The following is a 25,085-nucleotide window of genomic DNA, read 5'->3' as shown; positions in this document are numbered from 1 at the left end:
TCACAAGTAGGCAGAGAGGCAGGCAGAGAGAGAGAGGAGGAAGCAGACTGCCTGCTGAGCAGAGAGCCCCAGGTGGTGCTCGATCCCAGGACCCTGAGATCATGACCTAAGCTGAAGGCAGGGGCTTAACCCACTGAGCTACCCAGGTGCCCCACCCCCCCCCCCACCGCCCCCCTCCCCTGCCTCCTGCACCGAGCTTTCCATTTCTTAAAGATAAAGTCTATTAATACTCGTTGGGCTGGGATCCTAATCTTTTGTCATTTTGTCCTTCCCAAATGAGTCCAGTATTCTAGACACATTCAAACCAGTTTCCCAAATACACCTTTTTCATGTCTCAGTGTTTCATGAACATTGTTAGTGTTGTTTCCTCTTTCAAGATGTCCTTATCCTTCTCTACTTAACAACCTAATTCTATTCTATGACCTAACTCCTCAAGGAGCTCTTCCCTGATTTGTTACTCACTTGCTCTGTTGGCGGCATAAGCCATGTATTTATACAGTTAATACAAATCTCTCTTTACTAGGTTTTGAGCTCCTTTAAATCAGGGCCAGGTCATAATAAATGCTCTGCAATAATAATAATAATAGTTTAATGCTTATTAAGCACTTACCTTATGTCATTTACCTAAGTGTTGTATTTGTATTAACTCATTTAATCTCTTCAAGAACCCTATGTAGTAGATACTGTTACTGTCATCTTACATATGAGAACAGTGAGGCTTAGAAAAGATTAAGTAACTTGCTGCAAATTACATGGTAAATAACTGCCAAAGCTCAGGGTTGAATTTAGGGTCTGTGTTCTTTAACTCCATATTTCACGGTGTCTTACTCTGACATTACCTGAGTGATGTTTTTTGATGAACTAAAATTCTTAAGTTTGATGCAGTTAAATTTATCTGTCATTTTCTTTATAATTAGAAGTTCTGTGTCTTGTTTAAGAAGCTGTTTTCTATTCCTAAATTATGATGTTATTCTCCTGTTTTACTTTCTGGAAACTTTGTTGGTCTTTCACAGTTAAGAATAAAGGAATCACCTGGAATTAATTTTTTGTGTGTAGTACAAGGTAGGGTCAGGTTTCATTTTTTTCCCATACTGTCCTACCATCACATATTGAAAGATTGTTACTTAACTGTTGTTTGGTGCCACATTTACACAACTCAAGGGTCTGTGTATATGAATGGGCCTGTTGCTGGGCTCTATTCTGTTTCCTTGGTGTGTTAATCTGTCCTTGCTCTAAAACCGCTTTTTCTTAATTACTATAGTCTTATAATATGACTTTATATTTGGTAGAGTAAACCATCTAAGAATGGTTCTATCTGGGCGCCTGGGTGGCTCAGTGGTTTAAGCCGCTGCCTTCAGCTCAGGTCATGATCTCGGGGTCCTGGGATCGAGTCCCGCATCGGGCTCTCTGCTCGGCAGGGAGCCTGCTTCCCTCTCACTCTCTCTGCCTGCGTCTCTGCCTGCTTGTGATCTCTGTCAAATAAATAAATAAAATCTTTAAAAAAAAAAAAAAGAATGGTTCTATCTTTTCCAGAAACCCTTTGCTGTTCTTTATCTTTATACCATTTTGTATTTGTATTTTAGAATCAGCTTGACAAATTCCAAAAATGCCTTTTGAAATTTTAACTTGCATTGCTTTTAATCTATAGGTTAATTTGAATATGTTGCCGTATTGAATTTTCCAATCCTTGAAATGGTATTTCCATTTACTTATGTCTTCTTTGATTTATCATAGTTTTTAAGATAATTTTTAAAAATTTGGAAGTCTTATACTTAAAAGTAGCAAGTACAGTACAACCGCCCCAAATTGAGAATAAATTGCTAAATTAATGTCCCATCACCCCTGAATGCTTTATATTTCCTGCAGATAAGGACACTTTCTGGTATACACACTGTATAACCACTAAAATCAGGAAATTAACACTGATGCATTAATGTCTTCTAATCCTTAGACTGTGTTCAAATTTCTCCAGTTGTCCCAGTAATGTCCTTTATAGCAATAGGATCTGGTTCAGCATCACATTTTACGTTTAGTTTTCACGTCTCTTTAGTTTCTTTCAGTCTGCAATGGTAGCATGGTCTTTCCTTGACTTTTATAACCTTGACACTTTTTTTTTTTAAAGATTTTATTTTTAAGTAATCTCTACATCCAACGTGGGGCTTGAACCCACAGCTCTGAGACTGAGAGTGGCATGTTCCACCTGGTACCCCTGACCTTGACACTTTTAAAGGTTATAGGTTAATTACTTTGTGTCATGTCCCCAAGTTTGTTTTTTTCGAATTTTTTTTTCATGATTTGATTGAGATTATATCTCTTCGGCCCAAAGATCACAGAAATGATTCTGTGTTCTTATTGCAGGGTTTGTCCCACTCTGATGATACTTACTTTGACCATCTCATTAAGGTGGTATTGCCAGGCTTTGTTGTTAAATTTCATCTTTTTCCCTTCTTAATTAATATTTTTTTTTAAAGATTTTATTTAATTATTTGACAGAGAGATCACAAGTAGATAAAGAGGCAGGCAGAGAGAGAGAGGGAAGCAGGTTCCCTGCCGAGCAGAGAGCCCGATGCGGGACTCGATCCCAAGACCCCGAGATCATGACCTGAGCCGAAGGCAGCGGCTTAACCCACTGAGCCACCCAGGCGCCCCCCCTTCTTAATTAATATTTTGTGGGGAAGTATTTAGAAACTATACTTATATCCCATTCCTCATCAGACTTTAGTTTACGTATATCAGTAGTAAATGTGGTTTCCTATTTTACTCAACAAGACTATAATTCTTTACTATCATTATTTATTTTGATGCCCAGATTGCCCTCAGTTTGGCCAGTAGGATTCCCTTTAAGCTGATTTCTTTGTTCTTTTGACATTTCCCTATGATTCTCTGATATTTCCTTACTTTATGGCACAAAAAAAGTATTCCCTTAATGCCTTACTTTCTGGCAAAAAAAAAAAAAAAAGTTGTTCCAGGCTTATTTTCTCCCTTACCCATTTAGTTCCATAGTCAGCCATTTTTCTAAGAAGCCCTGGTACCTTTTAATGGAGAGTGGTATTTAGAAGTCAACATGTAGTGTTAGGTGTATTTGATGCTGTTAGGTGTCATGGCACCCAAGCCATGCTTCCAAACTCTTAGAGCTTGGAAACATGTATGTTATATACATATGTGAACACATATAGGCACCCATGTCCGTATGTATTTGTTTACTTATATATTGAAACTGTGAGTTAATATCAATACCTTATCCCTAGATCATTCTGGTTTTCTCACTTACACATTTGTAACACTATTTTCCAGCCCCTTAAAGTGAGAAACATTTTATCCTTGTTATGTCTGCTTAGTTGGCCAATCCTTCTGTATGTAATTAGTATCCCATCATTACACATTTCCTTATGTGAATGTCATCCTTATTCCACTCAGCCTTAGAAACCTGTGCCGGGTTGATTGTGTTCCCTGCAATGTGGACTCCCTCTTCACTTTTCTTGGATTCACTCTGACTCCTCATGCTGGACTTCTCCACTGTGTGGATTCCTTCTCCATCCTGTTTTGGGCCTTGATGCCTCATGCCACATTGTCCATTGGTATGATGTATAGCAGTCCCACCTCATGTGCAGTTTTGCTTTCTATGGTTTCAGTTACCCACAGGTGACTTGAGTTTTGGAAGTAAATGATCCTTCTGAAATATTGCCAGGTCAGTAGTAGCTTAATGCTATTTGACAATGCCTGTATTAATTCACTTCATCTTATCATGTAGACATTTTATTATCTCCCATCATCACAAAAAGGGTGAGTATAGTACATGAAGATATTTTTAGGGCACAGAGGTATGTGAGGAACAGACCACAGTCATACAGCTTTTATTATAGTATATTCTTATAATTGTTCTATTTTATTAGTAGTTATTGTTGTTAGTCCCTTACTAATTTATAAATAAATGTTATCATAGAGATGTATGCGTAAAAACACCGTCTGTATAGGGTTTGGTACTATCCATAGTTTCAGGCATCCTGGGTGTCTTGGAACATATCCCTTGTCAGTAAGGGGGAGACTACTCTAGGTCCTCCACATTTTGCTCAGGCTCTGATGTCCTGAGCAGGATCTTTCACTCAATTTGGTATAATGTTTCTAACTAAACCAGAGAGCTCATTAGATTTTTCCCTCTAATCTTCCTTTTCTGTTTCAGGATTCAATCCAAAATCCCACATTGGATTTAGTTATGGCAGTTTCTTACTCTTTTCTTGTCTTTCATGACCTTGATTTTTTAAAAAAATTTTTGTTTTTTTAAAGATTTTATTTATTTATTTGGCATAGAGAGAGCACACAGGCAGTGGAGGTGGGAGAGGGAGAAGTAGGCTCTCTGCTGAGCAGGGAGCTGGATGTGGGGCTTGATCCAAAGACCCTGGGATCATGACCTGAGCTGAAGACAGCCTCTTAACCAACTGAGTCACCCAGGCATAGTGATGACCTTGACATTTTTGAAGAGTATTTTGTAGCATGTCTCTCAATCTGGGCATATTTGATGTTTTCTCATGATTAGATTGAGATTATATATTTTTGGAAGAATACCACAGAAGTGATGCTGTTTCCTTCTCCGTGGGTTGTATTGGGAGGTACATGATGTCAATAAATGTATTACTGGTGATGTTAACCTTAATCACTGGACTGAGGTGGTGTCTACCAGATTTCTCCATCCTAAAATTACTGTTTTTCTCTTTGTAATGATAAGTATCTTGGGGAAAATACTTTGAGACTTTGCTAATATCTTGTTTCTTCTCAAACTTTGCCCACTGATTTTAGCAATTAATATGCCATCAGTGGATCTTGCTTATGATAATTACTGCTGTGGTTTTTGTCTAATGATGATTTTTAAATCTCTCTTATTCCTTCTGTACTAATGAATTGTAATTCTTCTGAAGAAAGAGCTGTGCCTTTTTCTCCATTTATTTACTTACTTAATTACTTACATCATTATTAGATTCTTGGATTTATTTTATTCAGTAGGTTATAGCCCAGTGTTACCATTCTGTGGCTCAAATTCTTCAGGCGTTGGCCATTGGAGCTCCTTCAGGTTGACTCCTGTTTCCTTTTGACATGCCCACATTCTTTTCAAGCACTTTCTCAATCTACCTACCTACCTACCTACCTACCTACAATATGTAGGTAATTTGTCAGTTTCATTAGTTATTTAAGGTTAACTCTATTTTATGTCTGTCCTCTATTTGATTATTTTATGTTCTTTATCATTTCTACTCATTTTGAATTTAATCTCCTGTTGTTTTCAGCCTTTTAACTTCTCTATACATAGATTTAAGGCTATAAATTTCCCTTTATGTACTAAAACTGCATCCAGTGAGTTTCAGTATGTCCCATTTTCATTCAGGCAGTTCTAAACATTTTGAAATTTCTTTTTTCTTCTTTCTTCCTTTTTTTTTTTTTTTTTTTTTAGATTCTACTTATTTTTTTGAAAGAGAGAGAGAGAGAGATGCATGAACAGGGGTGGGGTGTGGAGACGGTGCAGAGGGAGAGAGAGAAAGAAGCGGGCTCCCCACTGAGCAGGAAGCCCCATGCAGGCCTCATTTCTAGGACCCTGGGATCATGATCATGACTTGGCTGAAGCCAGATGCTTAATTAACTCACTGAGCCACCCAGGTGTCCTTCAACATTTTCTAATTTCTAATAAGATATTTTTCTTGGACCAATGGATTATCTAGTAGTATTTTTTCCCTAAACATTTGAATATTTTCTAATTTATACTTTGTAACTGATTTCTAGCTTACATTTTCACTATGAATATGTTTTGTATGATTTCAGTCCTTTGAAATTTGTTGAGATTTGTTTTAGGGTTCATTATATGGTCAGTCTTTGGAAATGTTCTGTGAGTGCTTGAAAATAGTGTCTGTTTCATATTTGTTGTGTGTAGTGTTCTATGTACGTCCATTGGATCAACTTTATATCAGATTGTTCATAATTTCTAAATTCTTACTAATTTTTTGTGTACAATGAGATGTATTAAAATCTGCCACTATGATTATGGTATTTTGTCTATTTTTCCTTGTATTCTGTATGTTTTTGCCATATAGAACTTTTTTTAAATCCGTGTTTTTAGTTACATAGAAATTTACATTTATTTTATCTTCTTGATGACTTGAACCTCTTGTATTTGCAAAGTGAACCTCTCATCTCCTGGTAAAGTCTATTTTATGCAGTTTTAATAATAGCAACTTTTTGGAGTTAGTGCTTTCTATGATCTTTTTTAATGGTTTGTCTTTTTCTATACTCCTACTTTTAGTATTTCTGCATCCTTATGTTTAGCAAGTGTCTCTTGTAAGCATCATAAAATCTTTTTTCAACATCTTAATCTTAAGTTTTTTCACTGTTCCAAGATTCATTGTTTATGCCCCACACCCAGTGCTCCATGCAATATGTGCCCTCTTTAATACCACCACCAGGCTCACCCATCCCTCCACCCCTCTCCCCTCCCAAATCCTCAGTTTGTTTCTCAGAGTCCACAGTCTCTCATACTTCATCTTCCTCTCCGATTTACCCCAGTTCACTTTTCCTTTCCTCTTTCTAATGTCCTCCATGTTATTACTTATGGTCCACAAGTAAGGGAAACCACATGATCATGGACTTTCTCTACTTGACTTATTTCAAAACTAAGCATAATCTCCTCCAGTCCTGTCCATGTTGATACAGAAGTTGGGTAGTCATCCTTTGTGATGGCTGTGTAATATTCCATTGTATATATGTACCATATTGTCTTTATCCATTCATCTGTTGAAGGGCATCCTGGCTCTTTCCACAGTTTGGCAGTTGTGGCCATTGCTGCTATGAACATTCGTGTACATATGGCCCTTCTTTTCACTACATTGGAGAGCATCATAAAATCTTGTTTAAACCCATCTCCCCCCTTTAAAAAAATATTTGATTAGAGAGAGAGAAAGAGTACACACACATGCTAAATAGTGGGTGTGGGAGCAGAGGGAGAGGGACAAGCAGACTCTGTGCTGAGTGTGGAGCTAGTTGTGGGTCTAGATCTAGATCCTGGGACTGTGAGATCATGACCTGAGCTGAAACCAAGAGTCTGATGCTTAACCAACTGAACTGCCCAGGTGTCCCTGAACCTTTTTTTTTTAATTTAAGATTTACTCATTTGAGGGGGAGAGGTGGCAGAAGCAGAAGGGGAGAGAGAGAAATCCCAAGCAGTTTCCATGCCCAGGGCAGCGGAACTCAGTGTGGGGCTCAGTCCCTCCACCCCGAGATCATGACCTGAGCCAAAGTTAAGATTTGGGTGCTTACTGAGCCACCCAGGTGTCCCTCCCTTCTTTTTTAAATTGGAACATTTACATACTTCATTTGCACTTAATGTAATTGTTGGTGTTTTAGGGTTAAAAATGTATGATTTTACCGTATATTTTCTTTTTGTCTTGCATATTCTGTTTCTTTTATCTTTCTTTCTTGTCAAGTTTTGGATTATTTTTCATTATTGAATTTTTTTTTTCTTCTTCCGCTAAATTTTTTTTAACTTTCACCCTTTTCTTTTTTAACATTTTTAACTAGTTTATCTAATATATATATATATTTTTTCTTTTTTATGTTTTTTCTTTGTTTTCTTTTTTACATTTTTTTCTTTTTTTTTCTGAACCTCTTTTTATCCCCTTTCACCCCCCCCCCCCACGATTTGAGGTCTCTTCTGATTTGGTTAAAGCGCATTTTCCTGGGGTCTTTGCCACCCTTTTAGTATTTTACTTGCTCCTTCATATACTCTTATTTGGACAAAATGACAAGGCGGAAAAATTCACCACAAAAAAAGAACAAGAGGCAGTACCGAAGGCTAGGGACCTAATCAATACAGACATTGGTAATATGTCAGATCAAGAGTTCAGAATGACAATTCTCAAGGTTCTAGCTGGGCTCGAAAAAGGCATGGAAGATATTAGAGAAACCCTCTCTGGACAGATAAAAGCCCTTTCTGGAGAAATAAAAGAACTAAAATCTAACCAAGTTGAAATAAAAAAGCTATTAATGAGGTGCAATAAAAAGTGGAGATTCTCACTGCTAGGATAAATGAGGCAGAAGAAAGAATTCGTGATATAGAAGACCAAATGACAGAGAATAAAGAAGCTGAGCAAAAGAGGGACAAACAGCTACTGGACCACAGGGGAGAATTCGAGAGATAAGTGACACCATAAGACGAAACAACATTAGAATAATTGGGATTCCAGAAGAAGAAGAAAGAGAGAGGGGAGCAGAAGGTATATTGGAGAGAATTATTGGAGAGAATTTCCCTAATATGGCAAAGGGAACAAGCATCAAAATGCAGGAGGTGCAGAGAACCCCCCTCAAAATCAATAATAGGTCCACACCCTGTCACCTAATTGTAAAATTTACAAGTCTTAATGATAAAGAGAAAATCCTGAAAGCAGCCTGGGAAAAGAAGTCTGTAACATACAATGGTAAAAATATTAGATTGGCAGCAGACTTATCCAGAGGGACCTGGCAGGCCAGAAAGAGCTGGCATGATATATTCAGAGCACTAAATGAGAAAAACATGCAGCCAAGAATACTATATCCAGCTAAGCTATCATTGAAAACAGAAGGAAAGATAAAAAGCTTCCAGGACAAACAAAAACTGAAAGAATTTGCAAACACCAAACCAGCTCTACAGGAAATATTGAAAGGGGTCCTTTAAGCAGAGAGAGAGCCTAAAAGTAGTAGATCAGAAAGGTACAGAGACAATATACAGTAACAGTCACCTTAGAGGCAATACAATGGCACTAAATTCTTATCTCTCAATAGTTACCCTGAATGTTAATGGGCTAAATGCCCCAATCAAAAGACACAGGGTATCAGAATGGATAAAAAAAACAAAACCCAGGGGCGCCTGGGTGGATTAAGCCACTGCCTTCGGCTCAGGTCATGATCTCGGGATCCTGGGATTGAGTCCCGCATCGGGCTCTCTGCTCAACAGGGGGCCTGCTTCCCTCTCTCTCTCTCTGCCTGCCTCTCTGCCTACTTGTGATCTCTTTCTGTCAAGTAAATAAATAAAAAATCTTTAAAACAAACAAACAAACAAAAAAAAACCCATCTATATGTTGCCTACAAGAAATTCATTTTAGACCTGAAGACACCTTCAGATTTAAAGTGAGGGGGTGGAAAACAATTTACCATGCTAATGGGCATCAGAAGAAAGCTGGGGTGGCAATCCTTATATCAGATCAATTAGACTTTAAGCCAAAGACTATAATAAGAGATGAGGAAGGACACTATATCATACTCAAAGGGTCCCTCCAACAAGAAGATCTAACAATTTTAAATATCTATGCCCCTAACGTGGGAGCAGCCAACTCTATAAACCAGTTAATAGCAAAATCAAAGAAACACATCAATAATAATACAATAATAGTAGGGGACTTTAACACTCCCCTCACTGAAATGGACAGATCATCCAAGCAAAAGATCAACAAGGAAATAAAGGCCTTAAATGACACACTGGACCAGATAGACATCACAGATATATTCAGAACATTTCATCCCAAAGCAACAGAATACACGTTCTTCTCTAGTGCACATGGAACATTTTCCAGAATAGATCTCATCATTATTGAATTTTTAAATTTATTATGTTGTAAGTTAAATACAACCTTATAGCGATTACTCTAAAAATTGTACCAAATCCTTGAGTTGCCAAAATTTAATGTCAGTTGGTAGTTTTATTTTCTTCCTGAACATTGCAGAACCTTAGAATTCTTTAATTCCATTTTCTCTTTCCCAGTCTGCTTGCAGTTGTTTTGTATTTAATTGTGTATGTATGCATTTACAACATCACAAGAGTGTATTTTATGTAGTTAGTATTCATTTAGTTTTCCCCACATACTAAACCATTTAAAAAAAATTTAAGTTTTTATTTAAATTCTAGTTAGTTAACATTACAGTATAATAATGGTTTCAGGTGTACAATTTAGTGATCCAGAACTTCCATACAATACCCAGTGCTCATTACAAGTACACTCCTTAATCCCTATCACCTATTTCCCCTCTCCCCCACCCACCTCCCCTCTGGCAACCATCAGTTTGTTCTCTCTAGTTAAGAGTGTGTTTCTTGGTTTGCCTCTCTCTTTTCTCCCCTACTATGCTTTGTTTCTTAAATTCCACATATGAGTGAAATCATATGGTATTTGTATGTAACTGACTTATTTCGCTTAGCATAATACACTCTAACTCCAACCATGTCCTTGCAAATGGCAAGATTTCATTCTTTTTTATGGCTTAGTGATACTCCATTGGTGTGTATGTGTGTGTATATATATTCTTTATCTGTTCATTAGTTGATGGACACTTGAGCTTTTCCCATAGTTTGACTGTTGTCGATAATGCTGCTATAAACATTGAGGTACATGTATCCCTTTGAATCAGTATTTTTGTGTCCCTTGGGTAAATACCTAGTAAAATACCTAGTAGTGCAGTTGCTGGGTCCTAGGGTAGTTCTGTTTTTAACTTTTTGAGGAACCTCCATAATGTTTTCCGGAATAGCTGTACCAGTTTAGGTTTCCACTAATAGTGTAGGAGGCTTCTCCTTTCTCCACATCCTTGCCAATATCTGTTGTTTCTTGTGTTGTTAAATTTTAGCTATTCTGATAGGTGTTAGGAGATATCTCATTGCGATTGGTATTTCCCCGGTCATGAGTGATGTTGCATCTTTTCATGTGTCTGTTGGCCTTCTGTATGTTGTCTTTGGAAAAACGTCTGTTCATGTCTTCTCACTTTTTAATTAGATTATTTGTTTTTTCAGTGTTTAGTTGTATAAATTCTTTATATATTAATATATTTTGGATAGTAACTCTTTATCAGATACATCATTTGCAAGTATCTTCTCCCATTTCATAGGTTGCCTTTTAGTTACGTTCATTGTTTCCTTCACTGTGCAGAAGGTTTTATTTTGATGAAGTCCCAATAGTTTATTTTTCCTTTTCTTTCTCTTAGGCTTCAGGAGACCTATTTAGTCGGAAAGAGATTATTGCCAGTGTTCTCCTTAGGATTTTGATGGGTTTCCTGTCTCACATTTAGGTCTTTAATCCATTTTGATTTTATTTTTGTATATGGTGTAAGAAGATGATCCAGTTTCATTCTTCTGCATGCTCCTGTCCAGTTTTCCCAACACCATTTATTGAAGAGACCATCCTTTTCCCACTGAATATTCTTCATCGCTTGGTCGAAGATTAATTGACTGTATAGTTGTGGGTTCATGTCTAGGTTTCTATTCTGTTCCCATTGATCTATGTATCTGTTTTTTGTGCCAGTACCATACTGTTTCAATCACGACAGCTTTGTAATGTAACTAGAAGTCTGGAATTGTGATGCCAACTTTGCTTTGCTTTTTTCAAGGTGTGTTTGGCTATTTGGGGTCTTTTATGGTTACATACAAATTTTAGGATTGTTTGTTCTAACTCTGTGAAAAAATGTTTGTGGTATTTTTCTTTTTAAATTTAATTTAATTTTATTTCTTTTCAGTATTCCAAAATTTATTGTTTATGCTGAAAGGGATTGCATTAAATGTATAAATATGTAAATTGCTTTGTTTATTTTAGTAATATTTGTTCTTCCAGTCCATTAGCATGGAATGTCTTTACATTTATTTGTGTCCTTTTCAATTACTTACATCTGTGTTTTATAGTTTTCAGAGCACTGGTCTTTCATCTCTTTTGTTAGGTTGATTCCTGGGTTTCTTATGGTTTTGTGTGCTTATTATTTTTGATGCTTTGTTCTTTCCTGCTTCTACCATCTTGCATCAGACATTATCCATGTGTGCATGAAGAATACTTCGTCGAATTTTTTTTAATGAGTGTCTTCTCCTGGAATTTACAATTCCTCCAGGAGAAAAGTGTCCTTAAATATGAGGCTTATCTTCTGAATGTTTGTCTTCTTCTAGATTTTGTCCTGTTAATTCTTTACTACTTGTTGTCTTCAGTGAGTTATTTTTAATAGTTATTCCAGCTTTTTTAGTAGTTCTCAGTGAGAAAGTAGCTTGCTATTATTGAGATAATTACTCCCTTTGTTGTAAATTGCTGCAAGTAGATTGCATGTTTGGAAAGGATAGGAAGTTGAACCTGTTAAGAAAATGGTGCAACTAAAAACCTTTCCTGTTAGTATTGAGGTTTAAAATATTTATTTTCAAACATGAAACTATATTGTAGAAATTAACATTTCAATTTTTATAATCTTTTATTCCAGCTCGTGATGCTGATGAGCGAGAGAAGTGGATCCATGCCTTAGAAGAAACAATTCTTCGACATACTCTTCAGCTTCAAGTAAGAGTCTTTACATGGCTTCTGGATAGTTCATTAGGTTTTTTTTGTTTGTTTTCTGTTTTTTAAAATAACTGTGTATGATGTAATAAAACTTATTTCTGAATCGCTTATTCTTACCTTCATAGTGTTATATAGTAAAGTTATAAAGCATTTTCTTGTGCTTTTTATAGGGTAAAATACTGATTTTTATCTTAAAATAAGATAGTTCAAGGCAATATTAAATATGAAATGCTATGTTAAAATGTGCCAGATCATTTTTAAATTTAGTATCTGTAGTTGGTTATTGATAAAACCAAATTATGCGTAGATAAATGCTAAGAGGTTGACCTTCTTTTCTTGTTACTGGATTTGGCAGTTAGGCAGGACTCTGTGGGATGAAAGTAATAGGGGGGGGAAAAAACCCAAACTGGTTTAAGTAAAAAGTAAATCTGGCTGATTTGTGGTTTGAAGTAGGCACTTCACCAATGTCATGAGGACCCAGATTTACCATTTCTGTTTTCATGCCTCTTTCCATCTGGGGTGGCTTTATTTTTAGATGGGTTCTCTTTGTGGTATAGTAAGATGGTTACAGCAGTTTCAGCCTCCCATTATTGAGATATATAACCTGCTATTAGGAGAATGCTTTAGGAGCTCCAGTCCACAGGAGGCTGTTGTTCTTTCTGGACCACAGTAGGACTAATAGGATTAGTGCTGATTACCTTAGCTTCAGTCATTTTCCTAATCCTGACCAATCACAATTTCACAGTCATATGTTCACTCCTGTAGCTGGGATGTTATGTGCTTTTAACACTTTGCTGTTAGGATAGAAGATGGTCTCCACCAAGCAAAGTCAGAATAGGAAAAAGAAGATGCTGGGTGACAAAAACAACAAATGTCTACTCTGTCATACTGAGGATAGTTTTCCATGTTTATTCTTTTTTTTTTTTTAAAGATTTTATTTATTTATTTGACAGACAGAGATCACAAGCAGGCAGAGAGGCAGGCAGAGAGAGAAGGAAGCAGGCTCCCTGTGGAGCAGAGAGCCCGATGTGGGGCTTGATCCCAGGACCCTGGGATCATGACCTGAGCCGAAGGCAGAGGCTAAGCCACTGAGCCACCCAGGCGCCCCTCCATGTTTATTCTTCAATGAAAGAGCTTATATTGTGGCATTGGAGGATGTTTTCATTATTTTGAGTGATAGGATTAAGTTATACAAAAGTGACATTTTACAACTCTTTTTCTCTACTTATTTTTGTCCTGTACTAGGAATTGAATTGATTAGACAAGGTGGTAAGGTGGTGTAGGGCATCCCAGGTCCTGCAAGACTGTGAACTCCCATCTCTTGAGAGTATTCAAATAGAAGCTTAAAAAACATTATTCAAGGATGTGGTTATTAAGAAACTCTAAGAAATTAATATGGAGTCGAACTAGGAGATCTGTAAATTACTCTTTGAGCTATGCTTTTTAAAAGCAAGTTCATAATTTCTAAATTTAGTCCATTTTATAAATGAATGTGGCATCATTTCAGCAAATTTGTGATTCGGTATGATGATAAGTATTTTAAGAATCATATTAGCCTGGGGGTGCCTGGTTGGCTCAGTCATTTAAGTGTCTGCTTTTGGCTCAGGTCATGATCCCCCAGGGTCCTGGGATTAGCCTGCTTCTTCCTCTGCCCGCCGCTTCCCTTGCTTGTGCTGTGTGTGTGTGTGTGTGTGTGTGTGTGTGTGTGTCTCAAATAAATAAATAAAATCTAACAACAACAAAAAAGAATTAGCCTGAATGTGGCAGTTTAGATTTCCTCCATGGTTGGTGAGACTGACATTCAAGTCTCTGTGATCTATTCATAACTTGCCTTTCTAGTCATTTCTACCATTATATCTCTCCATCAGTTTTTTACTAGAGTGCTGCTGTTTACTTATCTTTTCTGGTCTCCACATTCTTGCACATGATGTTCTCTCTTTCTCTCTGAAATGCCATCTGCTTCCATTCTACCTTTGTATACCACCCTTTTTCTTCAAAGCCTGGTTCAGAACTGACCTCTTCTGTGGAGCCTCCCCTGACTGACTCCTCTCTCCCCATAGTCCAAACTCAAAGTGATCTCTCTCTCTGGATGCCAGACTTCTTGCACAATTCACATCATACTCTTTTTTTTTTTTTTTTAAAGATTTTATTTATTTGACAGACAGAGATCACAGGTAGGCAGAGAGCAGGCAGAGAGAGGGGGAAGCAGGCTCCCCACCGAGCAGGGAACCCGATGCAGGGCTCGATCCCAGGACCCTGAGACCATGACCCGAGCCGAAGGCAGAAGCTTTAACCCACTGAGCCACCCAGGCGCCCCCTTATCATACTCTTTTTGTTTAACTTTGAAAGTATGTATAACTCCAACCTCCCCAATTAGGATTTGGACTCCTTAAGGTTGGGTACCTAATTTGATCCAGTTTTGGAATTTCTGAGCTTTTGCTCAGAAGAAATAAGAAAAGAAGATTTTAAAAAGTCTTAGACTCTGATAGCTTTGATATTTAACATACCCTTGTACAAGAGAAACTTCATATGTATTTTTCCTAAAGTTAATGTATACAGGAGATAGGACATTTAGAGATATGTAATCAAATGTTAATTTGATTGGCAAAAAAGTAGAGTCTCCTCCCACAGATAGGGAGGTGTGATGAAGAACTTGACTCTGGAGCCCAGATGTCTTTGTCTATATTTCAGTGCTACCACTTATATTTAACTCTTTACATTGAACTTAGTCTGAGTTTCCATATCCTCATCTATAAAATGAAGATAATAAAAGTACCTGCCTTTATAGAGTTGTTTTGATGATTAAATGAGTTAAATGCAAATTTGTTGAAGTCATGCCTACCTATAGTGAGAACTTGGCAAATGTAGCTGTTGTTACTAATGAAACTACTCTATTTCCACTCTCAGTACTTCATATTCTGAAGAGTCAGTAGCTGATAGATGAAGAAATAATTAAAGGAATTAACAAAGAAACAGATGATGTATAGGTTGCTTTTCCATTGCTGTTTATTGAGTACTTTGAGATGTATAGTGTTCCATTCAGGTACTGCGGGTAAGTGCTCATGGAGCATTCTTCCAAATGGGCATGAAGGGCATTTACATGTCTTCCTTTTCCATTGAATTTCATCTCTACTTCAGCCATTAAACTGTACTGCTTTGGCTTTGTTATTACTGAGGGTTGCACTACCTCCAAAATACTGAATTTAAAGGTATTTTCTCTCTGGTCACAGTTTTATCATCTTCACCCTCTTATCACTTCTGAACTTTCTTTCTCATTTTGGTCTGAGCTCCTCTTCTCCATTTTTCCTGGCCATTTAGTACCTTTCTACTTTGCCTGTGTCATCCTCCAGTATAGACCTTTTATTTGCTTCTTCAAACTGATTTTGCTATCACCTTTAGAATTTTTTGTCACTGGATTTTGTACTGTTTGCCATTTCTGGTCTCCATTCCCCAGGCCCCCATTGTCTGGTTTCTCTGCTTCTAGTGCTATTAGAGGTCATAATATTGAGTGGCTGTATGTATCACAATTTAAATTTTGTCTAACTTTAATTGGATTTCTGTAACTATTTAACAGTCTTATTGACTCCTTGGTTTTTATTAAATCCTCACAGTGGAATATTTTTTTAATTAGTTTTCAGTATCTAATACAGCCTGCTCCATTCTTTATAGAAAAAGGTCTCGGGGCGCCTGGGTGGCTCAGTGGTTAAGCCTCTGCCTTCGGCTCAGGTCATGGTCCCAGGGTCCCGGGATCAAGCCCTACATTGCTCGATTGAGCCCTACATCCTTGCTGAGCTGGGAGCCTCTCTGCCTATGTGTGATCTCTCTCTGTCAAATAAATAAACAAAATCTTTTAAAAAAAAAGTCTCACTTCAGTAGTTCTTAGTGATTTTACCTATACTTAATTTTTCTGATTTGCATATTTCAAAGAAAAACATTCTTACTCTTTCCCAGAGTTAATACAACACCCATACTTGTGACTGCGTGATGTTCCCTTTGAGACTATGACCTTAGTCCCTCTCCCTCCAGTAGCCCTCACCATTTTCATGGATTTGGCCAAAATTTCTGTGGAGGTGACTCTTTTTTTTTTTTTTTTTTTTAAGATTTTATTTATTTATTTGACAGATAGAGATCACAAGTAGGGAGAGAGAGAGAGAGAGAGAGAGGAAGCAGGCTCCCTGCCCAGCAGAGAGCCCGATGCGGGGCTCGATCCCAGGATCCTGGGATCATGACCCGAGCGAAAGGCAGAGGCTTTAACCCACTGAGCCACCCAGGTGCCCCGGAGGTGACTCTTCTTTCCCTCCACACCTCCCCTTCTTTACATATACATCTTTTCATATTTAGCTTTAGTCCACACTCTTCCCTTGTGGATTTGGCCAGTTAGATGGCTCCCACGAACTCAATCTCAGCATGGCTAAAACTGAACCTATCATGTCTTAACCTCCTCAGACCCATCTCTTTTTCTCATTTTTCTGTTTCTGTTAATGACAGTGTTATTCTCTGAACCATGAAGTTTGAAAGTTGAGAATCCTTTTGGGTGGTAATTTCTAAACTGTCAAACGCGTGCGCACACGCGCGTGTGTGTGCTCTGTGTTTAGTAGGATCACTTATACTCCTCTGATGTTCACTTTGACTGTCATATAAGTTGCATCTTGCTAACTCTCTGGTGCCCTTGTAATATTTCCTGAATTTATTCTCTTCATCTTATAAAAGAGTACCTTTAATAAATGACCTTAGGGCATTTTTAACAGTGAAAAACCTTTAATGATTTACATTTGCCTGTAGGATGAAGTCAAACTTCTTATTAGGGGATTTTGGGCTCTCTTTGATTTGATGCCAACCTACCTTTTCCACCTCCTGTTCTACCTGTTTCTTGTTCCATGCTTCTACTCATGCTACTCTAAGTCCTCACCATCCTGAGTCCTCAAATGTGCCTCTGTGTGATTAATTCCAGTCATTCAAGACCCAGTGCACATATTACCTCTCCATTTCATCCCATTCTTATCACTGTAATAAAAAGTAGTCTCTTACCTCTTTAACCTCTGTTGTAATTTCCCCTTCTGTGTAGCCCATATGGCATTCTGGTATATAATAATAACAGTAGCAACTAATACTTGAGCACTTCTTATGTGCCACAAACTGCATGGACTTTACATGCATTATCTCTTACAATAATACATTACTATATAACTCATTGCCCACTTGAGATTGTAAGTTTCATGATGCAAGAGAGAAAACATTTTTTTGATAGTACTTTTCCCATTGCACCTATGCCAAGCTCAACAGGCCCTGTCTAACCTTCTGAATATGGTTCAAGAATCAGTATATTATAGTAGAAAATCTTTAGAGCCAGGCTGCCCAGTCCTTGGGTCCTGACTGTGCCATCTTATTAGATGTATATTTAATGTGGAATAAGTACTTAATTTCTTTTAAACCTCTTTTAAACCTTAGCTGATCTTTAAAGGTAGGTACAAAACCTCAGTCAAGTAGTTGTGTTAAGATGTTACAATATTTCTAGCACATTACACATTGTATGGTGAAGGTAGTCATAAATATTTGTTCCATTCTTCCTTCCATTCTGATTAACAGTAAATCCATCTAGAGCATGTCTTGTACCTTTTCCCTTTCCTACCATCTTTCCTCTTTTCTTTTCCTGTTCTCACTCTTCTGTGGCTATCTTAAGATTTATTTTTTTGAGAGAGAGCATGCACACACACATTGGAAGAGGGGCAGAGGGAGAGAATCTTTAAAGCAGACTCCATGCTAAGCATAGAAGCTAATGTAGGGCTTGATCCCAGGACCTATGAGATCATGACCTGAGCTGAAACTAGGAGTCAGATGCTTAATCGATTGAGCTACCCAGGCGCCCCTTCTATGGGTATCTTAAAAATGCAATTAGGACCATATGATACTCTCAATAGATGCTGAAAAAGCATTTGACAAAGTACAGCATCCCTTCCTCATCCAAACTCTTCAAAGTGTAGGGATAGAGGGCACATACCTCAATATTATCAAAGTCATCTATGAAAAACCTACCGCAAATATCATTCTCAATGGAGAAAAACTGAAAGCTTTTCCGTTAAGGTCAGGAACACGGCAGGGATGTCCATTATCACCACTGCTATTCAAAATAGTACTAGAAGTCCTAGCCTCAGCAATCAGACAACAAAAAGAAATTAAAGGCATCCAAATTGGTAAAGAAGAAGTCAAACTATCACTCTTTGCAGATGATATGATACTATATGTGGAAAACCCAAAAGACTCCACTCCAAAACTGCTAGAACTTGTACAGGAATTCAGTAAAGTGTCAGGATGTAAAATCAATGCACAGAAATCAGTTGCATTTCTGTACACCAACAACAAGACTGAAGAAAGAGAAATTAAGGAGTCAATCCCATTTACAATTGTACCCAAAACTATAAGATACCTAGGAATAAACCTAACCAAAGAGACTAAGAATCTATACACAGAAAATTATAAAGTACTCATGAAAGAAATTGAGGAAGACACAAAAAAATGGAAAAATGTTCCATGCTCCTGGATTGGAAGAATAAATATTGTGAAAATGTCTATGCTACCTAAAGCAATCTACACATTTAATGCAATCCCTATCAAAATACCATCCATTTTTTTCAAAGAAATGGAACAAATAATCCTAAAATTTATATGGAACCAGAAAAGACCTCGAATAGCCAAAGGAATATTGAAGAACAAAGCCAAAGTTGGTGGCATCACAATTCCGGACTTCAAGCTCTATTACAAAGCTGTCATCATCAAGACAGCATGGTACTGGCACAAAAACAGACACATAGATCAGTGGAACAGAATAGAGAGCCCAGAAATCGACCCTCAACTCTATGGTCAACTAATCTTCGACAAAGCAGGAAAGAATGTCCAATGGAAAAAAGACAGCCTCTTCAATAAATGGTGCTGGGAAAATTGGACAGCCACATGCAGAAAAATGAAATTGGACCACTTCCTTACACCACACACGAAAATAGACTCCAAATGGTTGAAGGACCTCAATGTGAGAAAGGAATCCATCAAAATCCTTGAGGAGAATGCAGGCAGCAACCTCTTCGACCTCAGCCGTAGCAACATCTTCCTAGGAACAACGGCAAAGGCAAGGGAAGCAAGGGCAAAAATGAACTGTTGGGATTTCATCAAGATCAAAAGCTTTTGCACAGCAAAGGAAACAGTTAACAAAACCAAAAGACAACTGACAGAATGGGAGAAGATATTTGCAAACGACATATCAGATAAAGGGCTAGTATCCAAAATCTATAAGGAACTTAGCAAACTCAACACCCAAAGAACAAACAATCCAATCAAGGAATGGGCAGAGGACATGAACAGACATTTCTGCAAAGAAGACATCCAGATGGCCAACAGACACATGAAAAAGTGCTCCACGTCACTTGGCATCAGGGAAATACAAATCAAAACCACAATGAGATATCACCTCACACCAGTCCGAATGGCTAAAATTAACAAGTCAGGAAATGAGAGATGCTGGCAAGGATGCAGAGAAAGGGGAACCCTCCTCCACTGTTGGTGGGAATGCAAGCTGGTGCAACCACTCTGGAAAACAGCATGGAGGTTCCTCAAAATGTTGAAAATAGAACTACCCTATGACCCAGCAATTGCACTACTGGGTATTTACCCTAAAGATACAAACATAGTGATCCGAAGGGGCACGTGTACCCGAATGTTTATAGCAGCAATGTCTACAATAGCCAGACTATGGAAAGAACCTAGATGTCCATCAACAGATGAATGGATAAAGAAGATGTGGTATATATACACAATGGAATACTATGCAGCCATCAAAAGAAATGAAATCTTGCCATTTGCGACGACGTGGATGGAACTAGAGCGTATCATGCTTAGTGAAATAAGTCAATCGGAGAAAGACAACTATCATATGATCTCCCTGATATGAGGACATGGAGAAGCAACATGGGGGGGTAGGGGGATAGGAGAAGAATAAATGAAACAAGATGGGATTGGGAGGGAGACAAATCATAAATGACTCTTAATCTCACAAAATAAACTGGGGGTTGCTGGGGGGAGGTGGGATTGGGAGAGGGGGAGCGGGCTATGGACATTGGGGAGGGGAGGCGAACCATAAGAGACTATGGACTCTGAAAAACAACCTGAGGGTTTTGAAGGGTCAGGGGTGGGAGGTTGGGGCAACTTGAGGGTTTTGAAGGGTCAGGGGTGGGAGGTTGGGGGAACAGGTGGTGGGTAATGGGGAGGGCACGTTTTGCATGGAGCACTGGGTGTTGTGCAAAAAGAATGAATACTGTTACGCTGAAAAAATAAATAAAATGGAAAAAAAATGCAATTAGGATAGTCTGAGAATGGGAGAAGACAACTAAAATCCTCTCTCCTTTCAGCTCCTATGGAACTTGATTTTCCAGTAGTCAGTCTAAACTTGTATGTTAGCTGGTGTTATCTTTTCATATATTTACACCCAACTAAATAGGACACTACTTGAAGAGGTGTTTTTGAGCTTCTTAATCTTAACCTTCCTCTTAGCCTGTAAGAAGTCTTCAGTGGATATTTGATGATACTGATTAATGGAGGCAAACCTTTCAGATTCTTTATTTGTCCTAGTAAGCTTTAGTATGAACTAAATGCTGAGAGATTGCCAAGCAAAGGAATTTATCACTGGAAGAAGATAGGGTGCTACATCGTGTAGGTTTTGCAATATCATCCTATATTATACAAAGTATAGTGAAACACAGCAGCTTGCCTGGATATCATACAGATGTATAAAGAGTTGTATAACCTTCAGTAAACTTGGACCTATTTTAGAAAAAAACTCTTGCAAGCCCAGAATTCCAGTGTTTACAGTATTATATATACATTGTTATTCAATGTGGGCAAACAAAGCTAGGTATAAACTTCTCAGATTTAAAATCATACAGAACTAAATTTACATCCAAAAGAAAATTGCAAGTGAAATGCAAATGAAACACAAAGCAATAAAATCTAAATTAACATTTATTTACCATGTTGAATGATATTGCCTTGTAAAAAACGGTCACCACTTACAATGTGAAAATGGTACAGACTCATATAGGGTATAGATTCTTTTTTTAAGTTTGACATGAGTACACTACTGTGGATTATGACTGTCATCTTGCCATTTTTCTTTGTTCTGACTACTGGGAAATCTTCAGTTGTATATCACATCCTATGAGGTTATTTGACCTTCATTTCACACCTATGTCATTTTCATGGTCAAGGCTCTTCTGTGACAAGGTAGTTGTACTTGGTGCCAACTTGATCATAAACAAAAATGGACAATGAAATAATTTGGTACCACTTGGATTTAAGATTGTTACTGAGATGATTCAGTGTATGGTTACACAGATTTCTATAGGTTATCAGTATGAACATGTAGATGATTATGCTAGATATTTTTTCAGATCCCAGTTTAAAAACCTTCATGTGGATGCATACTAATTGAGTAATGTAGACCTTTACACTTTCTGGTTTTATGCTGTAACTTAGTTGATACTCAAAGGAATTTTATACCAAATGGCTTCTCTAGGAGTTGTTTGGGCCAAGAAATTGGGCTATAATTGTTCTCATCTATATAAGTTTATGTAGGCCACTGTAGACTGCATCTTAGGTGGTTATCAAATTGGAATTTCATTGCTACTGTCTTGTAATTTTATGATTTTTGCCTTTTACTATACATTCACTGTTCATTGGCTTTGATCTTAAGCCCCTAGAGAGAAGGGACATGATACCTTGTGTAAGAATATGGCTGAGGGAAATAGAGAGGGCTGGTAGAAACCTCACCAGAAATGCTCCTAAATCTGTGAGTAAAACATCATCATTCATAAAGGAAATGTGATAGAATTTAGGTGGCAAATCATTATTGAAGCTGAAAAAATAATAGAGCCATTTTGAAGCCCTTTTTTTTTTTTCAAAATTAGATCCTTTAGTTAATTATGTATCTGCCAAATTTCTGTTACTAGACAAACACAAATTTAGTATTTAAGGTATAATTTATTAAGCTACTTCACTGAAGATTAGTGTTTACCATTGTATTGTTTCTCCTGCCACCTCAAGATTTTATTTTTGTGTCATGTAGAAAAATAAATGTGTTTTGTTTTTCTCTCTTGAAATGCTTTGTTACCCCCAAGAAAATGATTGCAGTATAGCTATGTCACTTTTTCCACAGGTAAAATGGTATAGAGAAGTAGCCATTTACTTCGGTTTCCTTTAACAAAGGAGAATTCCCTTAGGGTTGTTACCATTGTCTTTGGTATTACTGAGGGCAGGTGAATTTCTGGCTCCTGAGTTGGAACTTAGGATTCTAGGATTCATTTTTTATTCAGTTCTTTTGTTCTAGTGGTGGCCCATCTATCTTGAGCTCTTGGGAAACAAATAAGAACAAAAGGTCCAGTTTTATAGCTGCTAAAGGTTTTCCTTTAACTGCCAGAAATTTATCTTAATTGTTTTTATGGACATCTTTTAGAGCTTACATGTCTTGCCTTCTCTGTATAAAAATAAAGTTTAAAAAAAAAAAGTTCATGTTCAATTCAGAACATATGGAGTAAACAAAGAAGTTATGTATTTGGTGAATACTTAATTGTATTTAATGTGTCCCATGCAGTATACAAGTTGTAGAGGATATTATTATGAATAAATAACATGTTGTCCTTGTCTTTACAGACGTAGTATAAAGTAGAAAATAAAGATCATGAGGGTTGAAAGAGGAAAGATTGAAAGAAAATGAGGATTGGAGTTTTAAAAAACTGTGATAAAGTAATGACATAAGTTATGCTTCTAAAAAATTTTAAACTATGCATAAGTATATAAAGTAAAAACAATAGTGTTTCCCACACCCTTTCTTTAGAGATAAACACAGTTCTCATTTGTTAACTTCCTCTTGTAAAGGTAGAGGGCATAAAAGTGGGAGCATTTAAAATGAAGAGTAATTATGTAATACAAAGCCATCTCACCCATCTTATGGCAGGGAGCTATGTACTTCCACCAAAATTGGCAGCTTGTGCTGTTTTTGTTGTTTTTAACTCATTTTTAAAAAAATTTTATTTATTTATTTGACAGACAGAGATCACAATTAGGCAGAGAAGCAGGCAGAGAGAGAGAGAGAGAGAGAGCGGAGGAAGCAGGCTCCCTGGTAAGCAGAGAGCCTGATGCGGGACTTGATCCCAGGACGCTGGGACCATGACCTGAGCCGAAGGCAGAGGCTTTAACCCACTGAGCCACCCAGGCGCCCTTAACTCATGCGTTTTTAATGAAGCCTACAAATTGTTTCAGAAGAAAGTTAAGTGCTGGATTTTGTGTGTAAAAATTGGGGCAATAGTACCTAGTATAAGTTTAAAAATTATGTTTTTAATGAAGCCTACAAATTGTTTCAGAAGAAAGTTAAGTGCTGGATTTTATGTGTAAAAATTGGGGCAATAGTACCTAGTATAAGTTTAAAAATTAAATGGTACTAAAAGGCTCATACATCAAAACAACAGCGTTCTGTCTCTCCGCTTTCTCTGTTCTGCTTGCTAGACTAGCTGTTTTCAGCCTTTTTATTTGTTTATACTGCTGATTTTATACTATAGTACCTGACATTTCATTCACTCAAGAGACCTAATTAAGCACCTAATACATATCAATCCCAGTGTTGTGGAGATACTACAGATATATTGGTGAACAAGGCAGTACACTATCATAGCCATTATGAGGTTTATAGAGGGTGTTTGTTCCTAACCTTGAATAAAATAATTCTTCAGTTTGATAATGCATTAAGAATTGCAAATAAAACAAACTTTGGAACATGGTCACCTTCATCATGAGATGATAAGGACTGCTTCTACCATAGGACAGGTGGTGGTTTTATTCCATATGGCCTAAGTTTCTGTGTGGAAATTTATTGGCTAACTTTAGTTTTGAGACTTCCAGGTACTGGTCAGACAAAATAGTGGAGCTACATATCCTCCTTCCAAGAGTTGTCTTTTAATGTTATCCATTCCAGTCATTCTGCCAGAGTTACAAAGCAAATTCATAGGGAAACTATGGATTTTTCCTCTTAATTGCTTCTTTTTTGTGCTACCAAAAGTATTTGTTGTCTCTGTGAGGTGACACTAGAGCAAAATGTGATTTATAGGTAAACATTATTGGTCTCTCTAGCAGAAATAATATTTTTGAAAGTAATGGACGAATTCCATTTGGTTAAAAAATTTTTTTTCATCTTAATAGCTGTAGGTAAAGGTGGCCTATTTTTTGCTTGAGTTCTTGCCAGTTGAAAAAAACACCTCACCCTGAATCTTAGTATTTTCATTTTTCTCAGGTTGTTTTTGTACTTCTTAATCATCCTACTGTATTCTTCTTTATCTTGAACAAAAACAGATAAAAGTACTAATATAATTTAGTCATGTAATAGCCTTAGTTGTGTAGTCCAAAGATAAGTATTGAAGATTTTCTTTTTGATACATACATTGGAAATAAGTTGTTATATACAGGTTTAAGACATTGGTCCCTTAACTTTCTTCTGAAGTAGCTTATTGTTCAAGTTGCCAAATTTGCTTAAAAGTCCTATAATTTCTTGGGATAAATTGGGTAAAGTTGCCTCGTAGTATGTAGTTATTTTTCATATTAAATGCTACATCTTGGGGTGCCTGGGTGGCTCAGTGGGATAAAGCCTCTGCCTTCGGCTCGGGTCATGATCCCAGGGACCTGGGATTGAGCCCAACGTCGGGCTCTCTGCTCAGTTGGGAGCCTGCTTCCTCCTCTCTCTCTCTCTGC

The 25,085-nt window shown here is 37.4% G+C and overlaps 1 protein-coding gene across 5 annotated transcripts in view; it reads left to right on the top strand.

Annotated features, from left to right (window-relative positions):
* The window catches only part of OSBPL9 (oxysterol binding protein like 9), a 180,742-nt gene that overhangs the window by 86,549 nt on the left and 69,108 nt on the right, over positions 1 to 25,085 (top strand). For all 5 annotated transcript variants that reach the window (XM_046028113.1, XM_046028122.1, XM_046028115.1 and 2 more), the window contains exon 4: positions 12,229 to 12,305. In XM_046028113.1, the coding sequence (XP_045884069.1) occupies positions 12,229 to 12,305 (77 nt within the window). The remainder of the gene's footprint in view (positions 1 to 12,228; positions 12,306 to 25,085) is intronic.

This window comes from Meles meles, chromosome 1, assembly GCF_922984935.1.
Source record: "Meles meles chromosome 1, mMelMel3.1 paternal haplotype, whole genome shotgun sequence".
Taxonomy (NCBI): domain Eukaryota; kingdom Metazoa; phylum Chordata; class Mammalia; order Carnivora; family Mustelidae; genus Meles; species Meles meles.
Note: the sequence above shows the minus strand (reverse complement) of the source record. Positions and strands in the feature narration are given on the sequence as shown.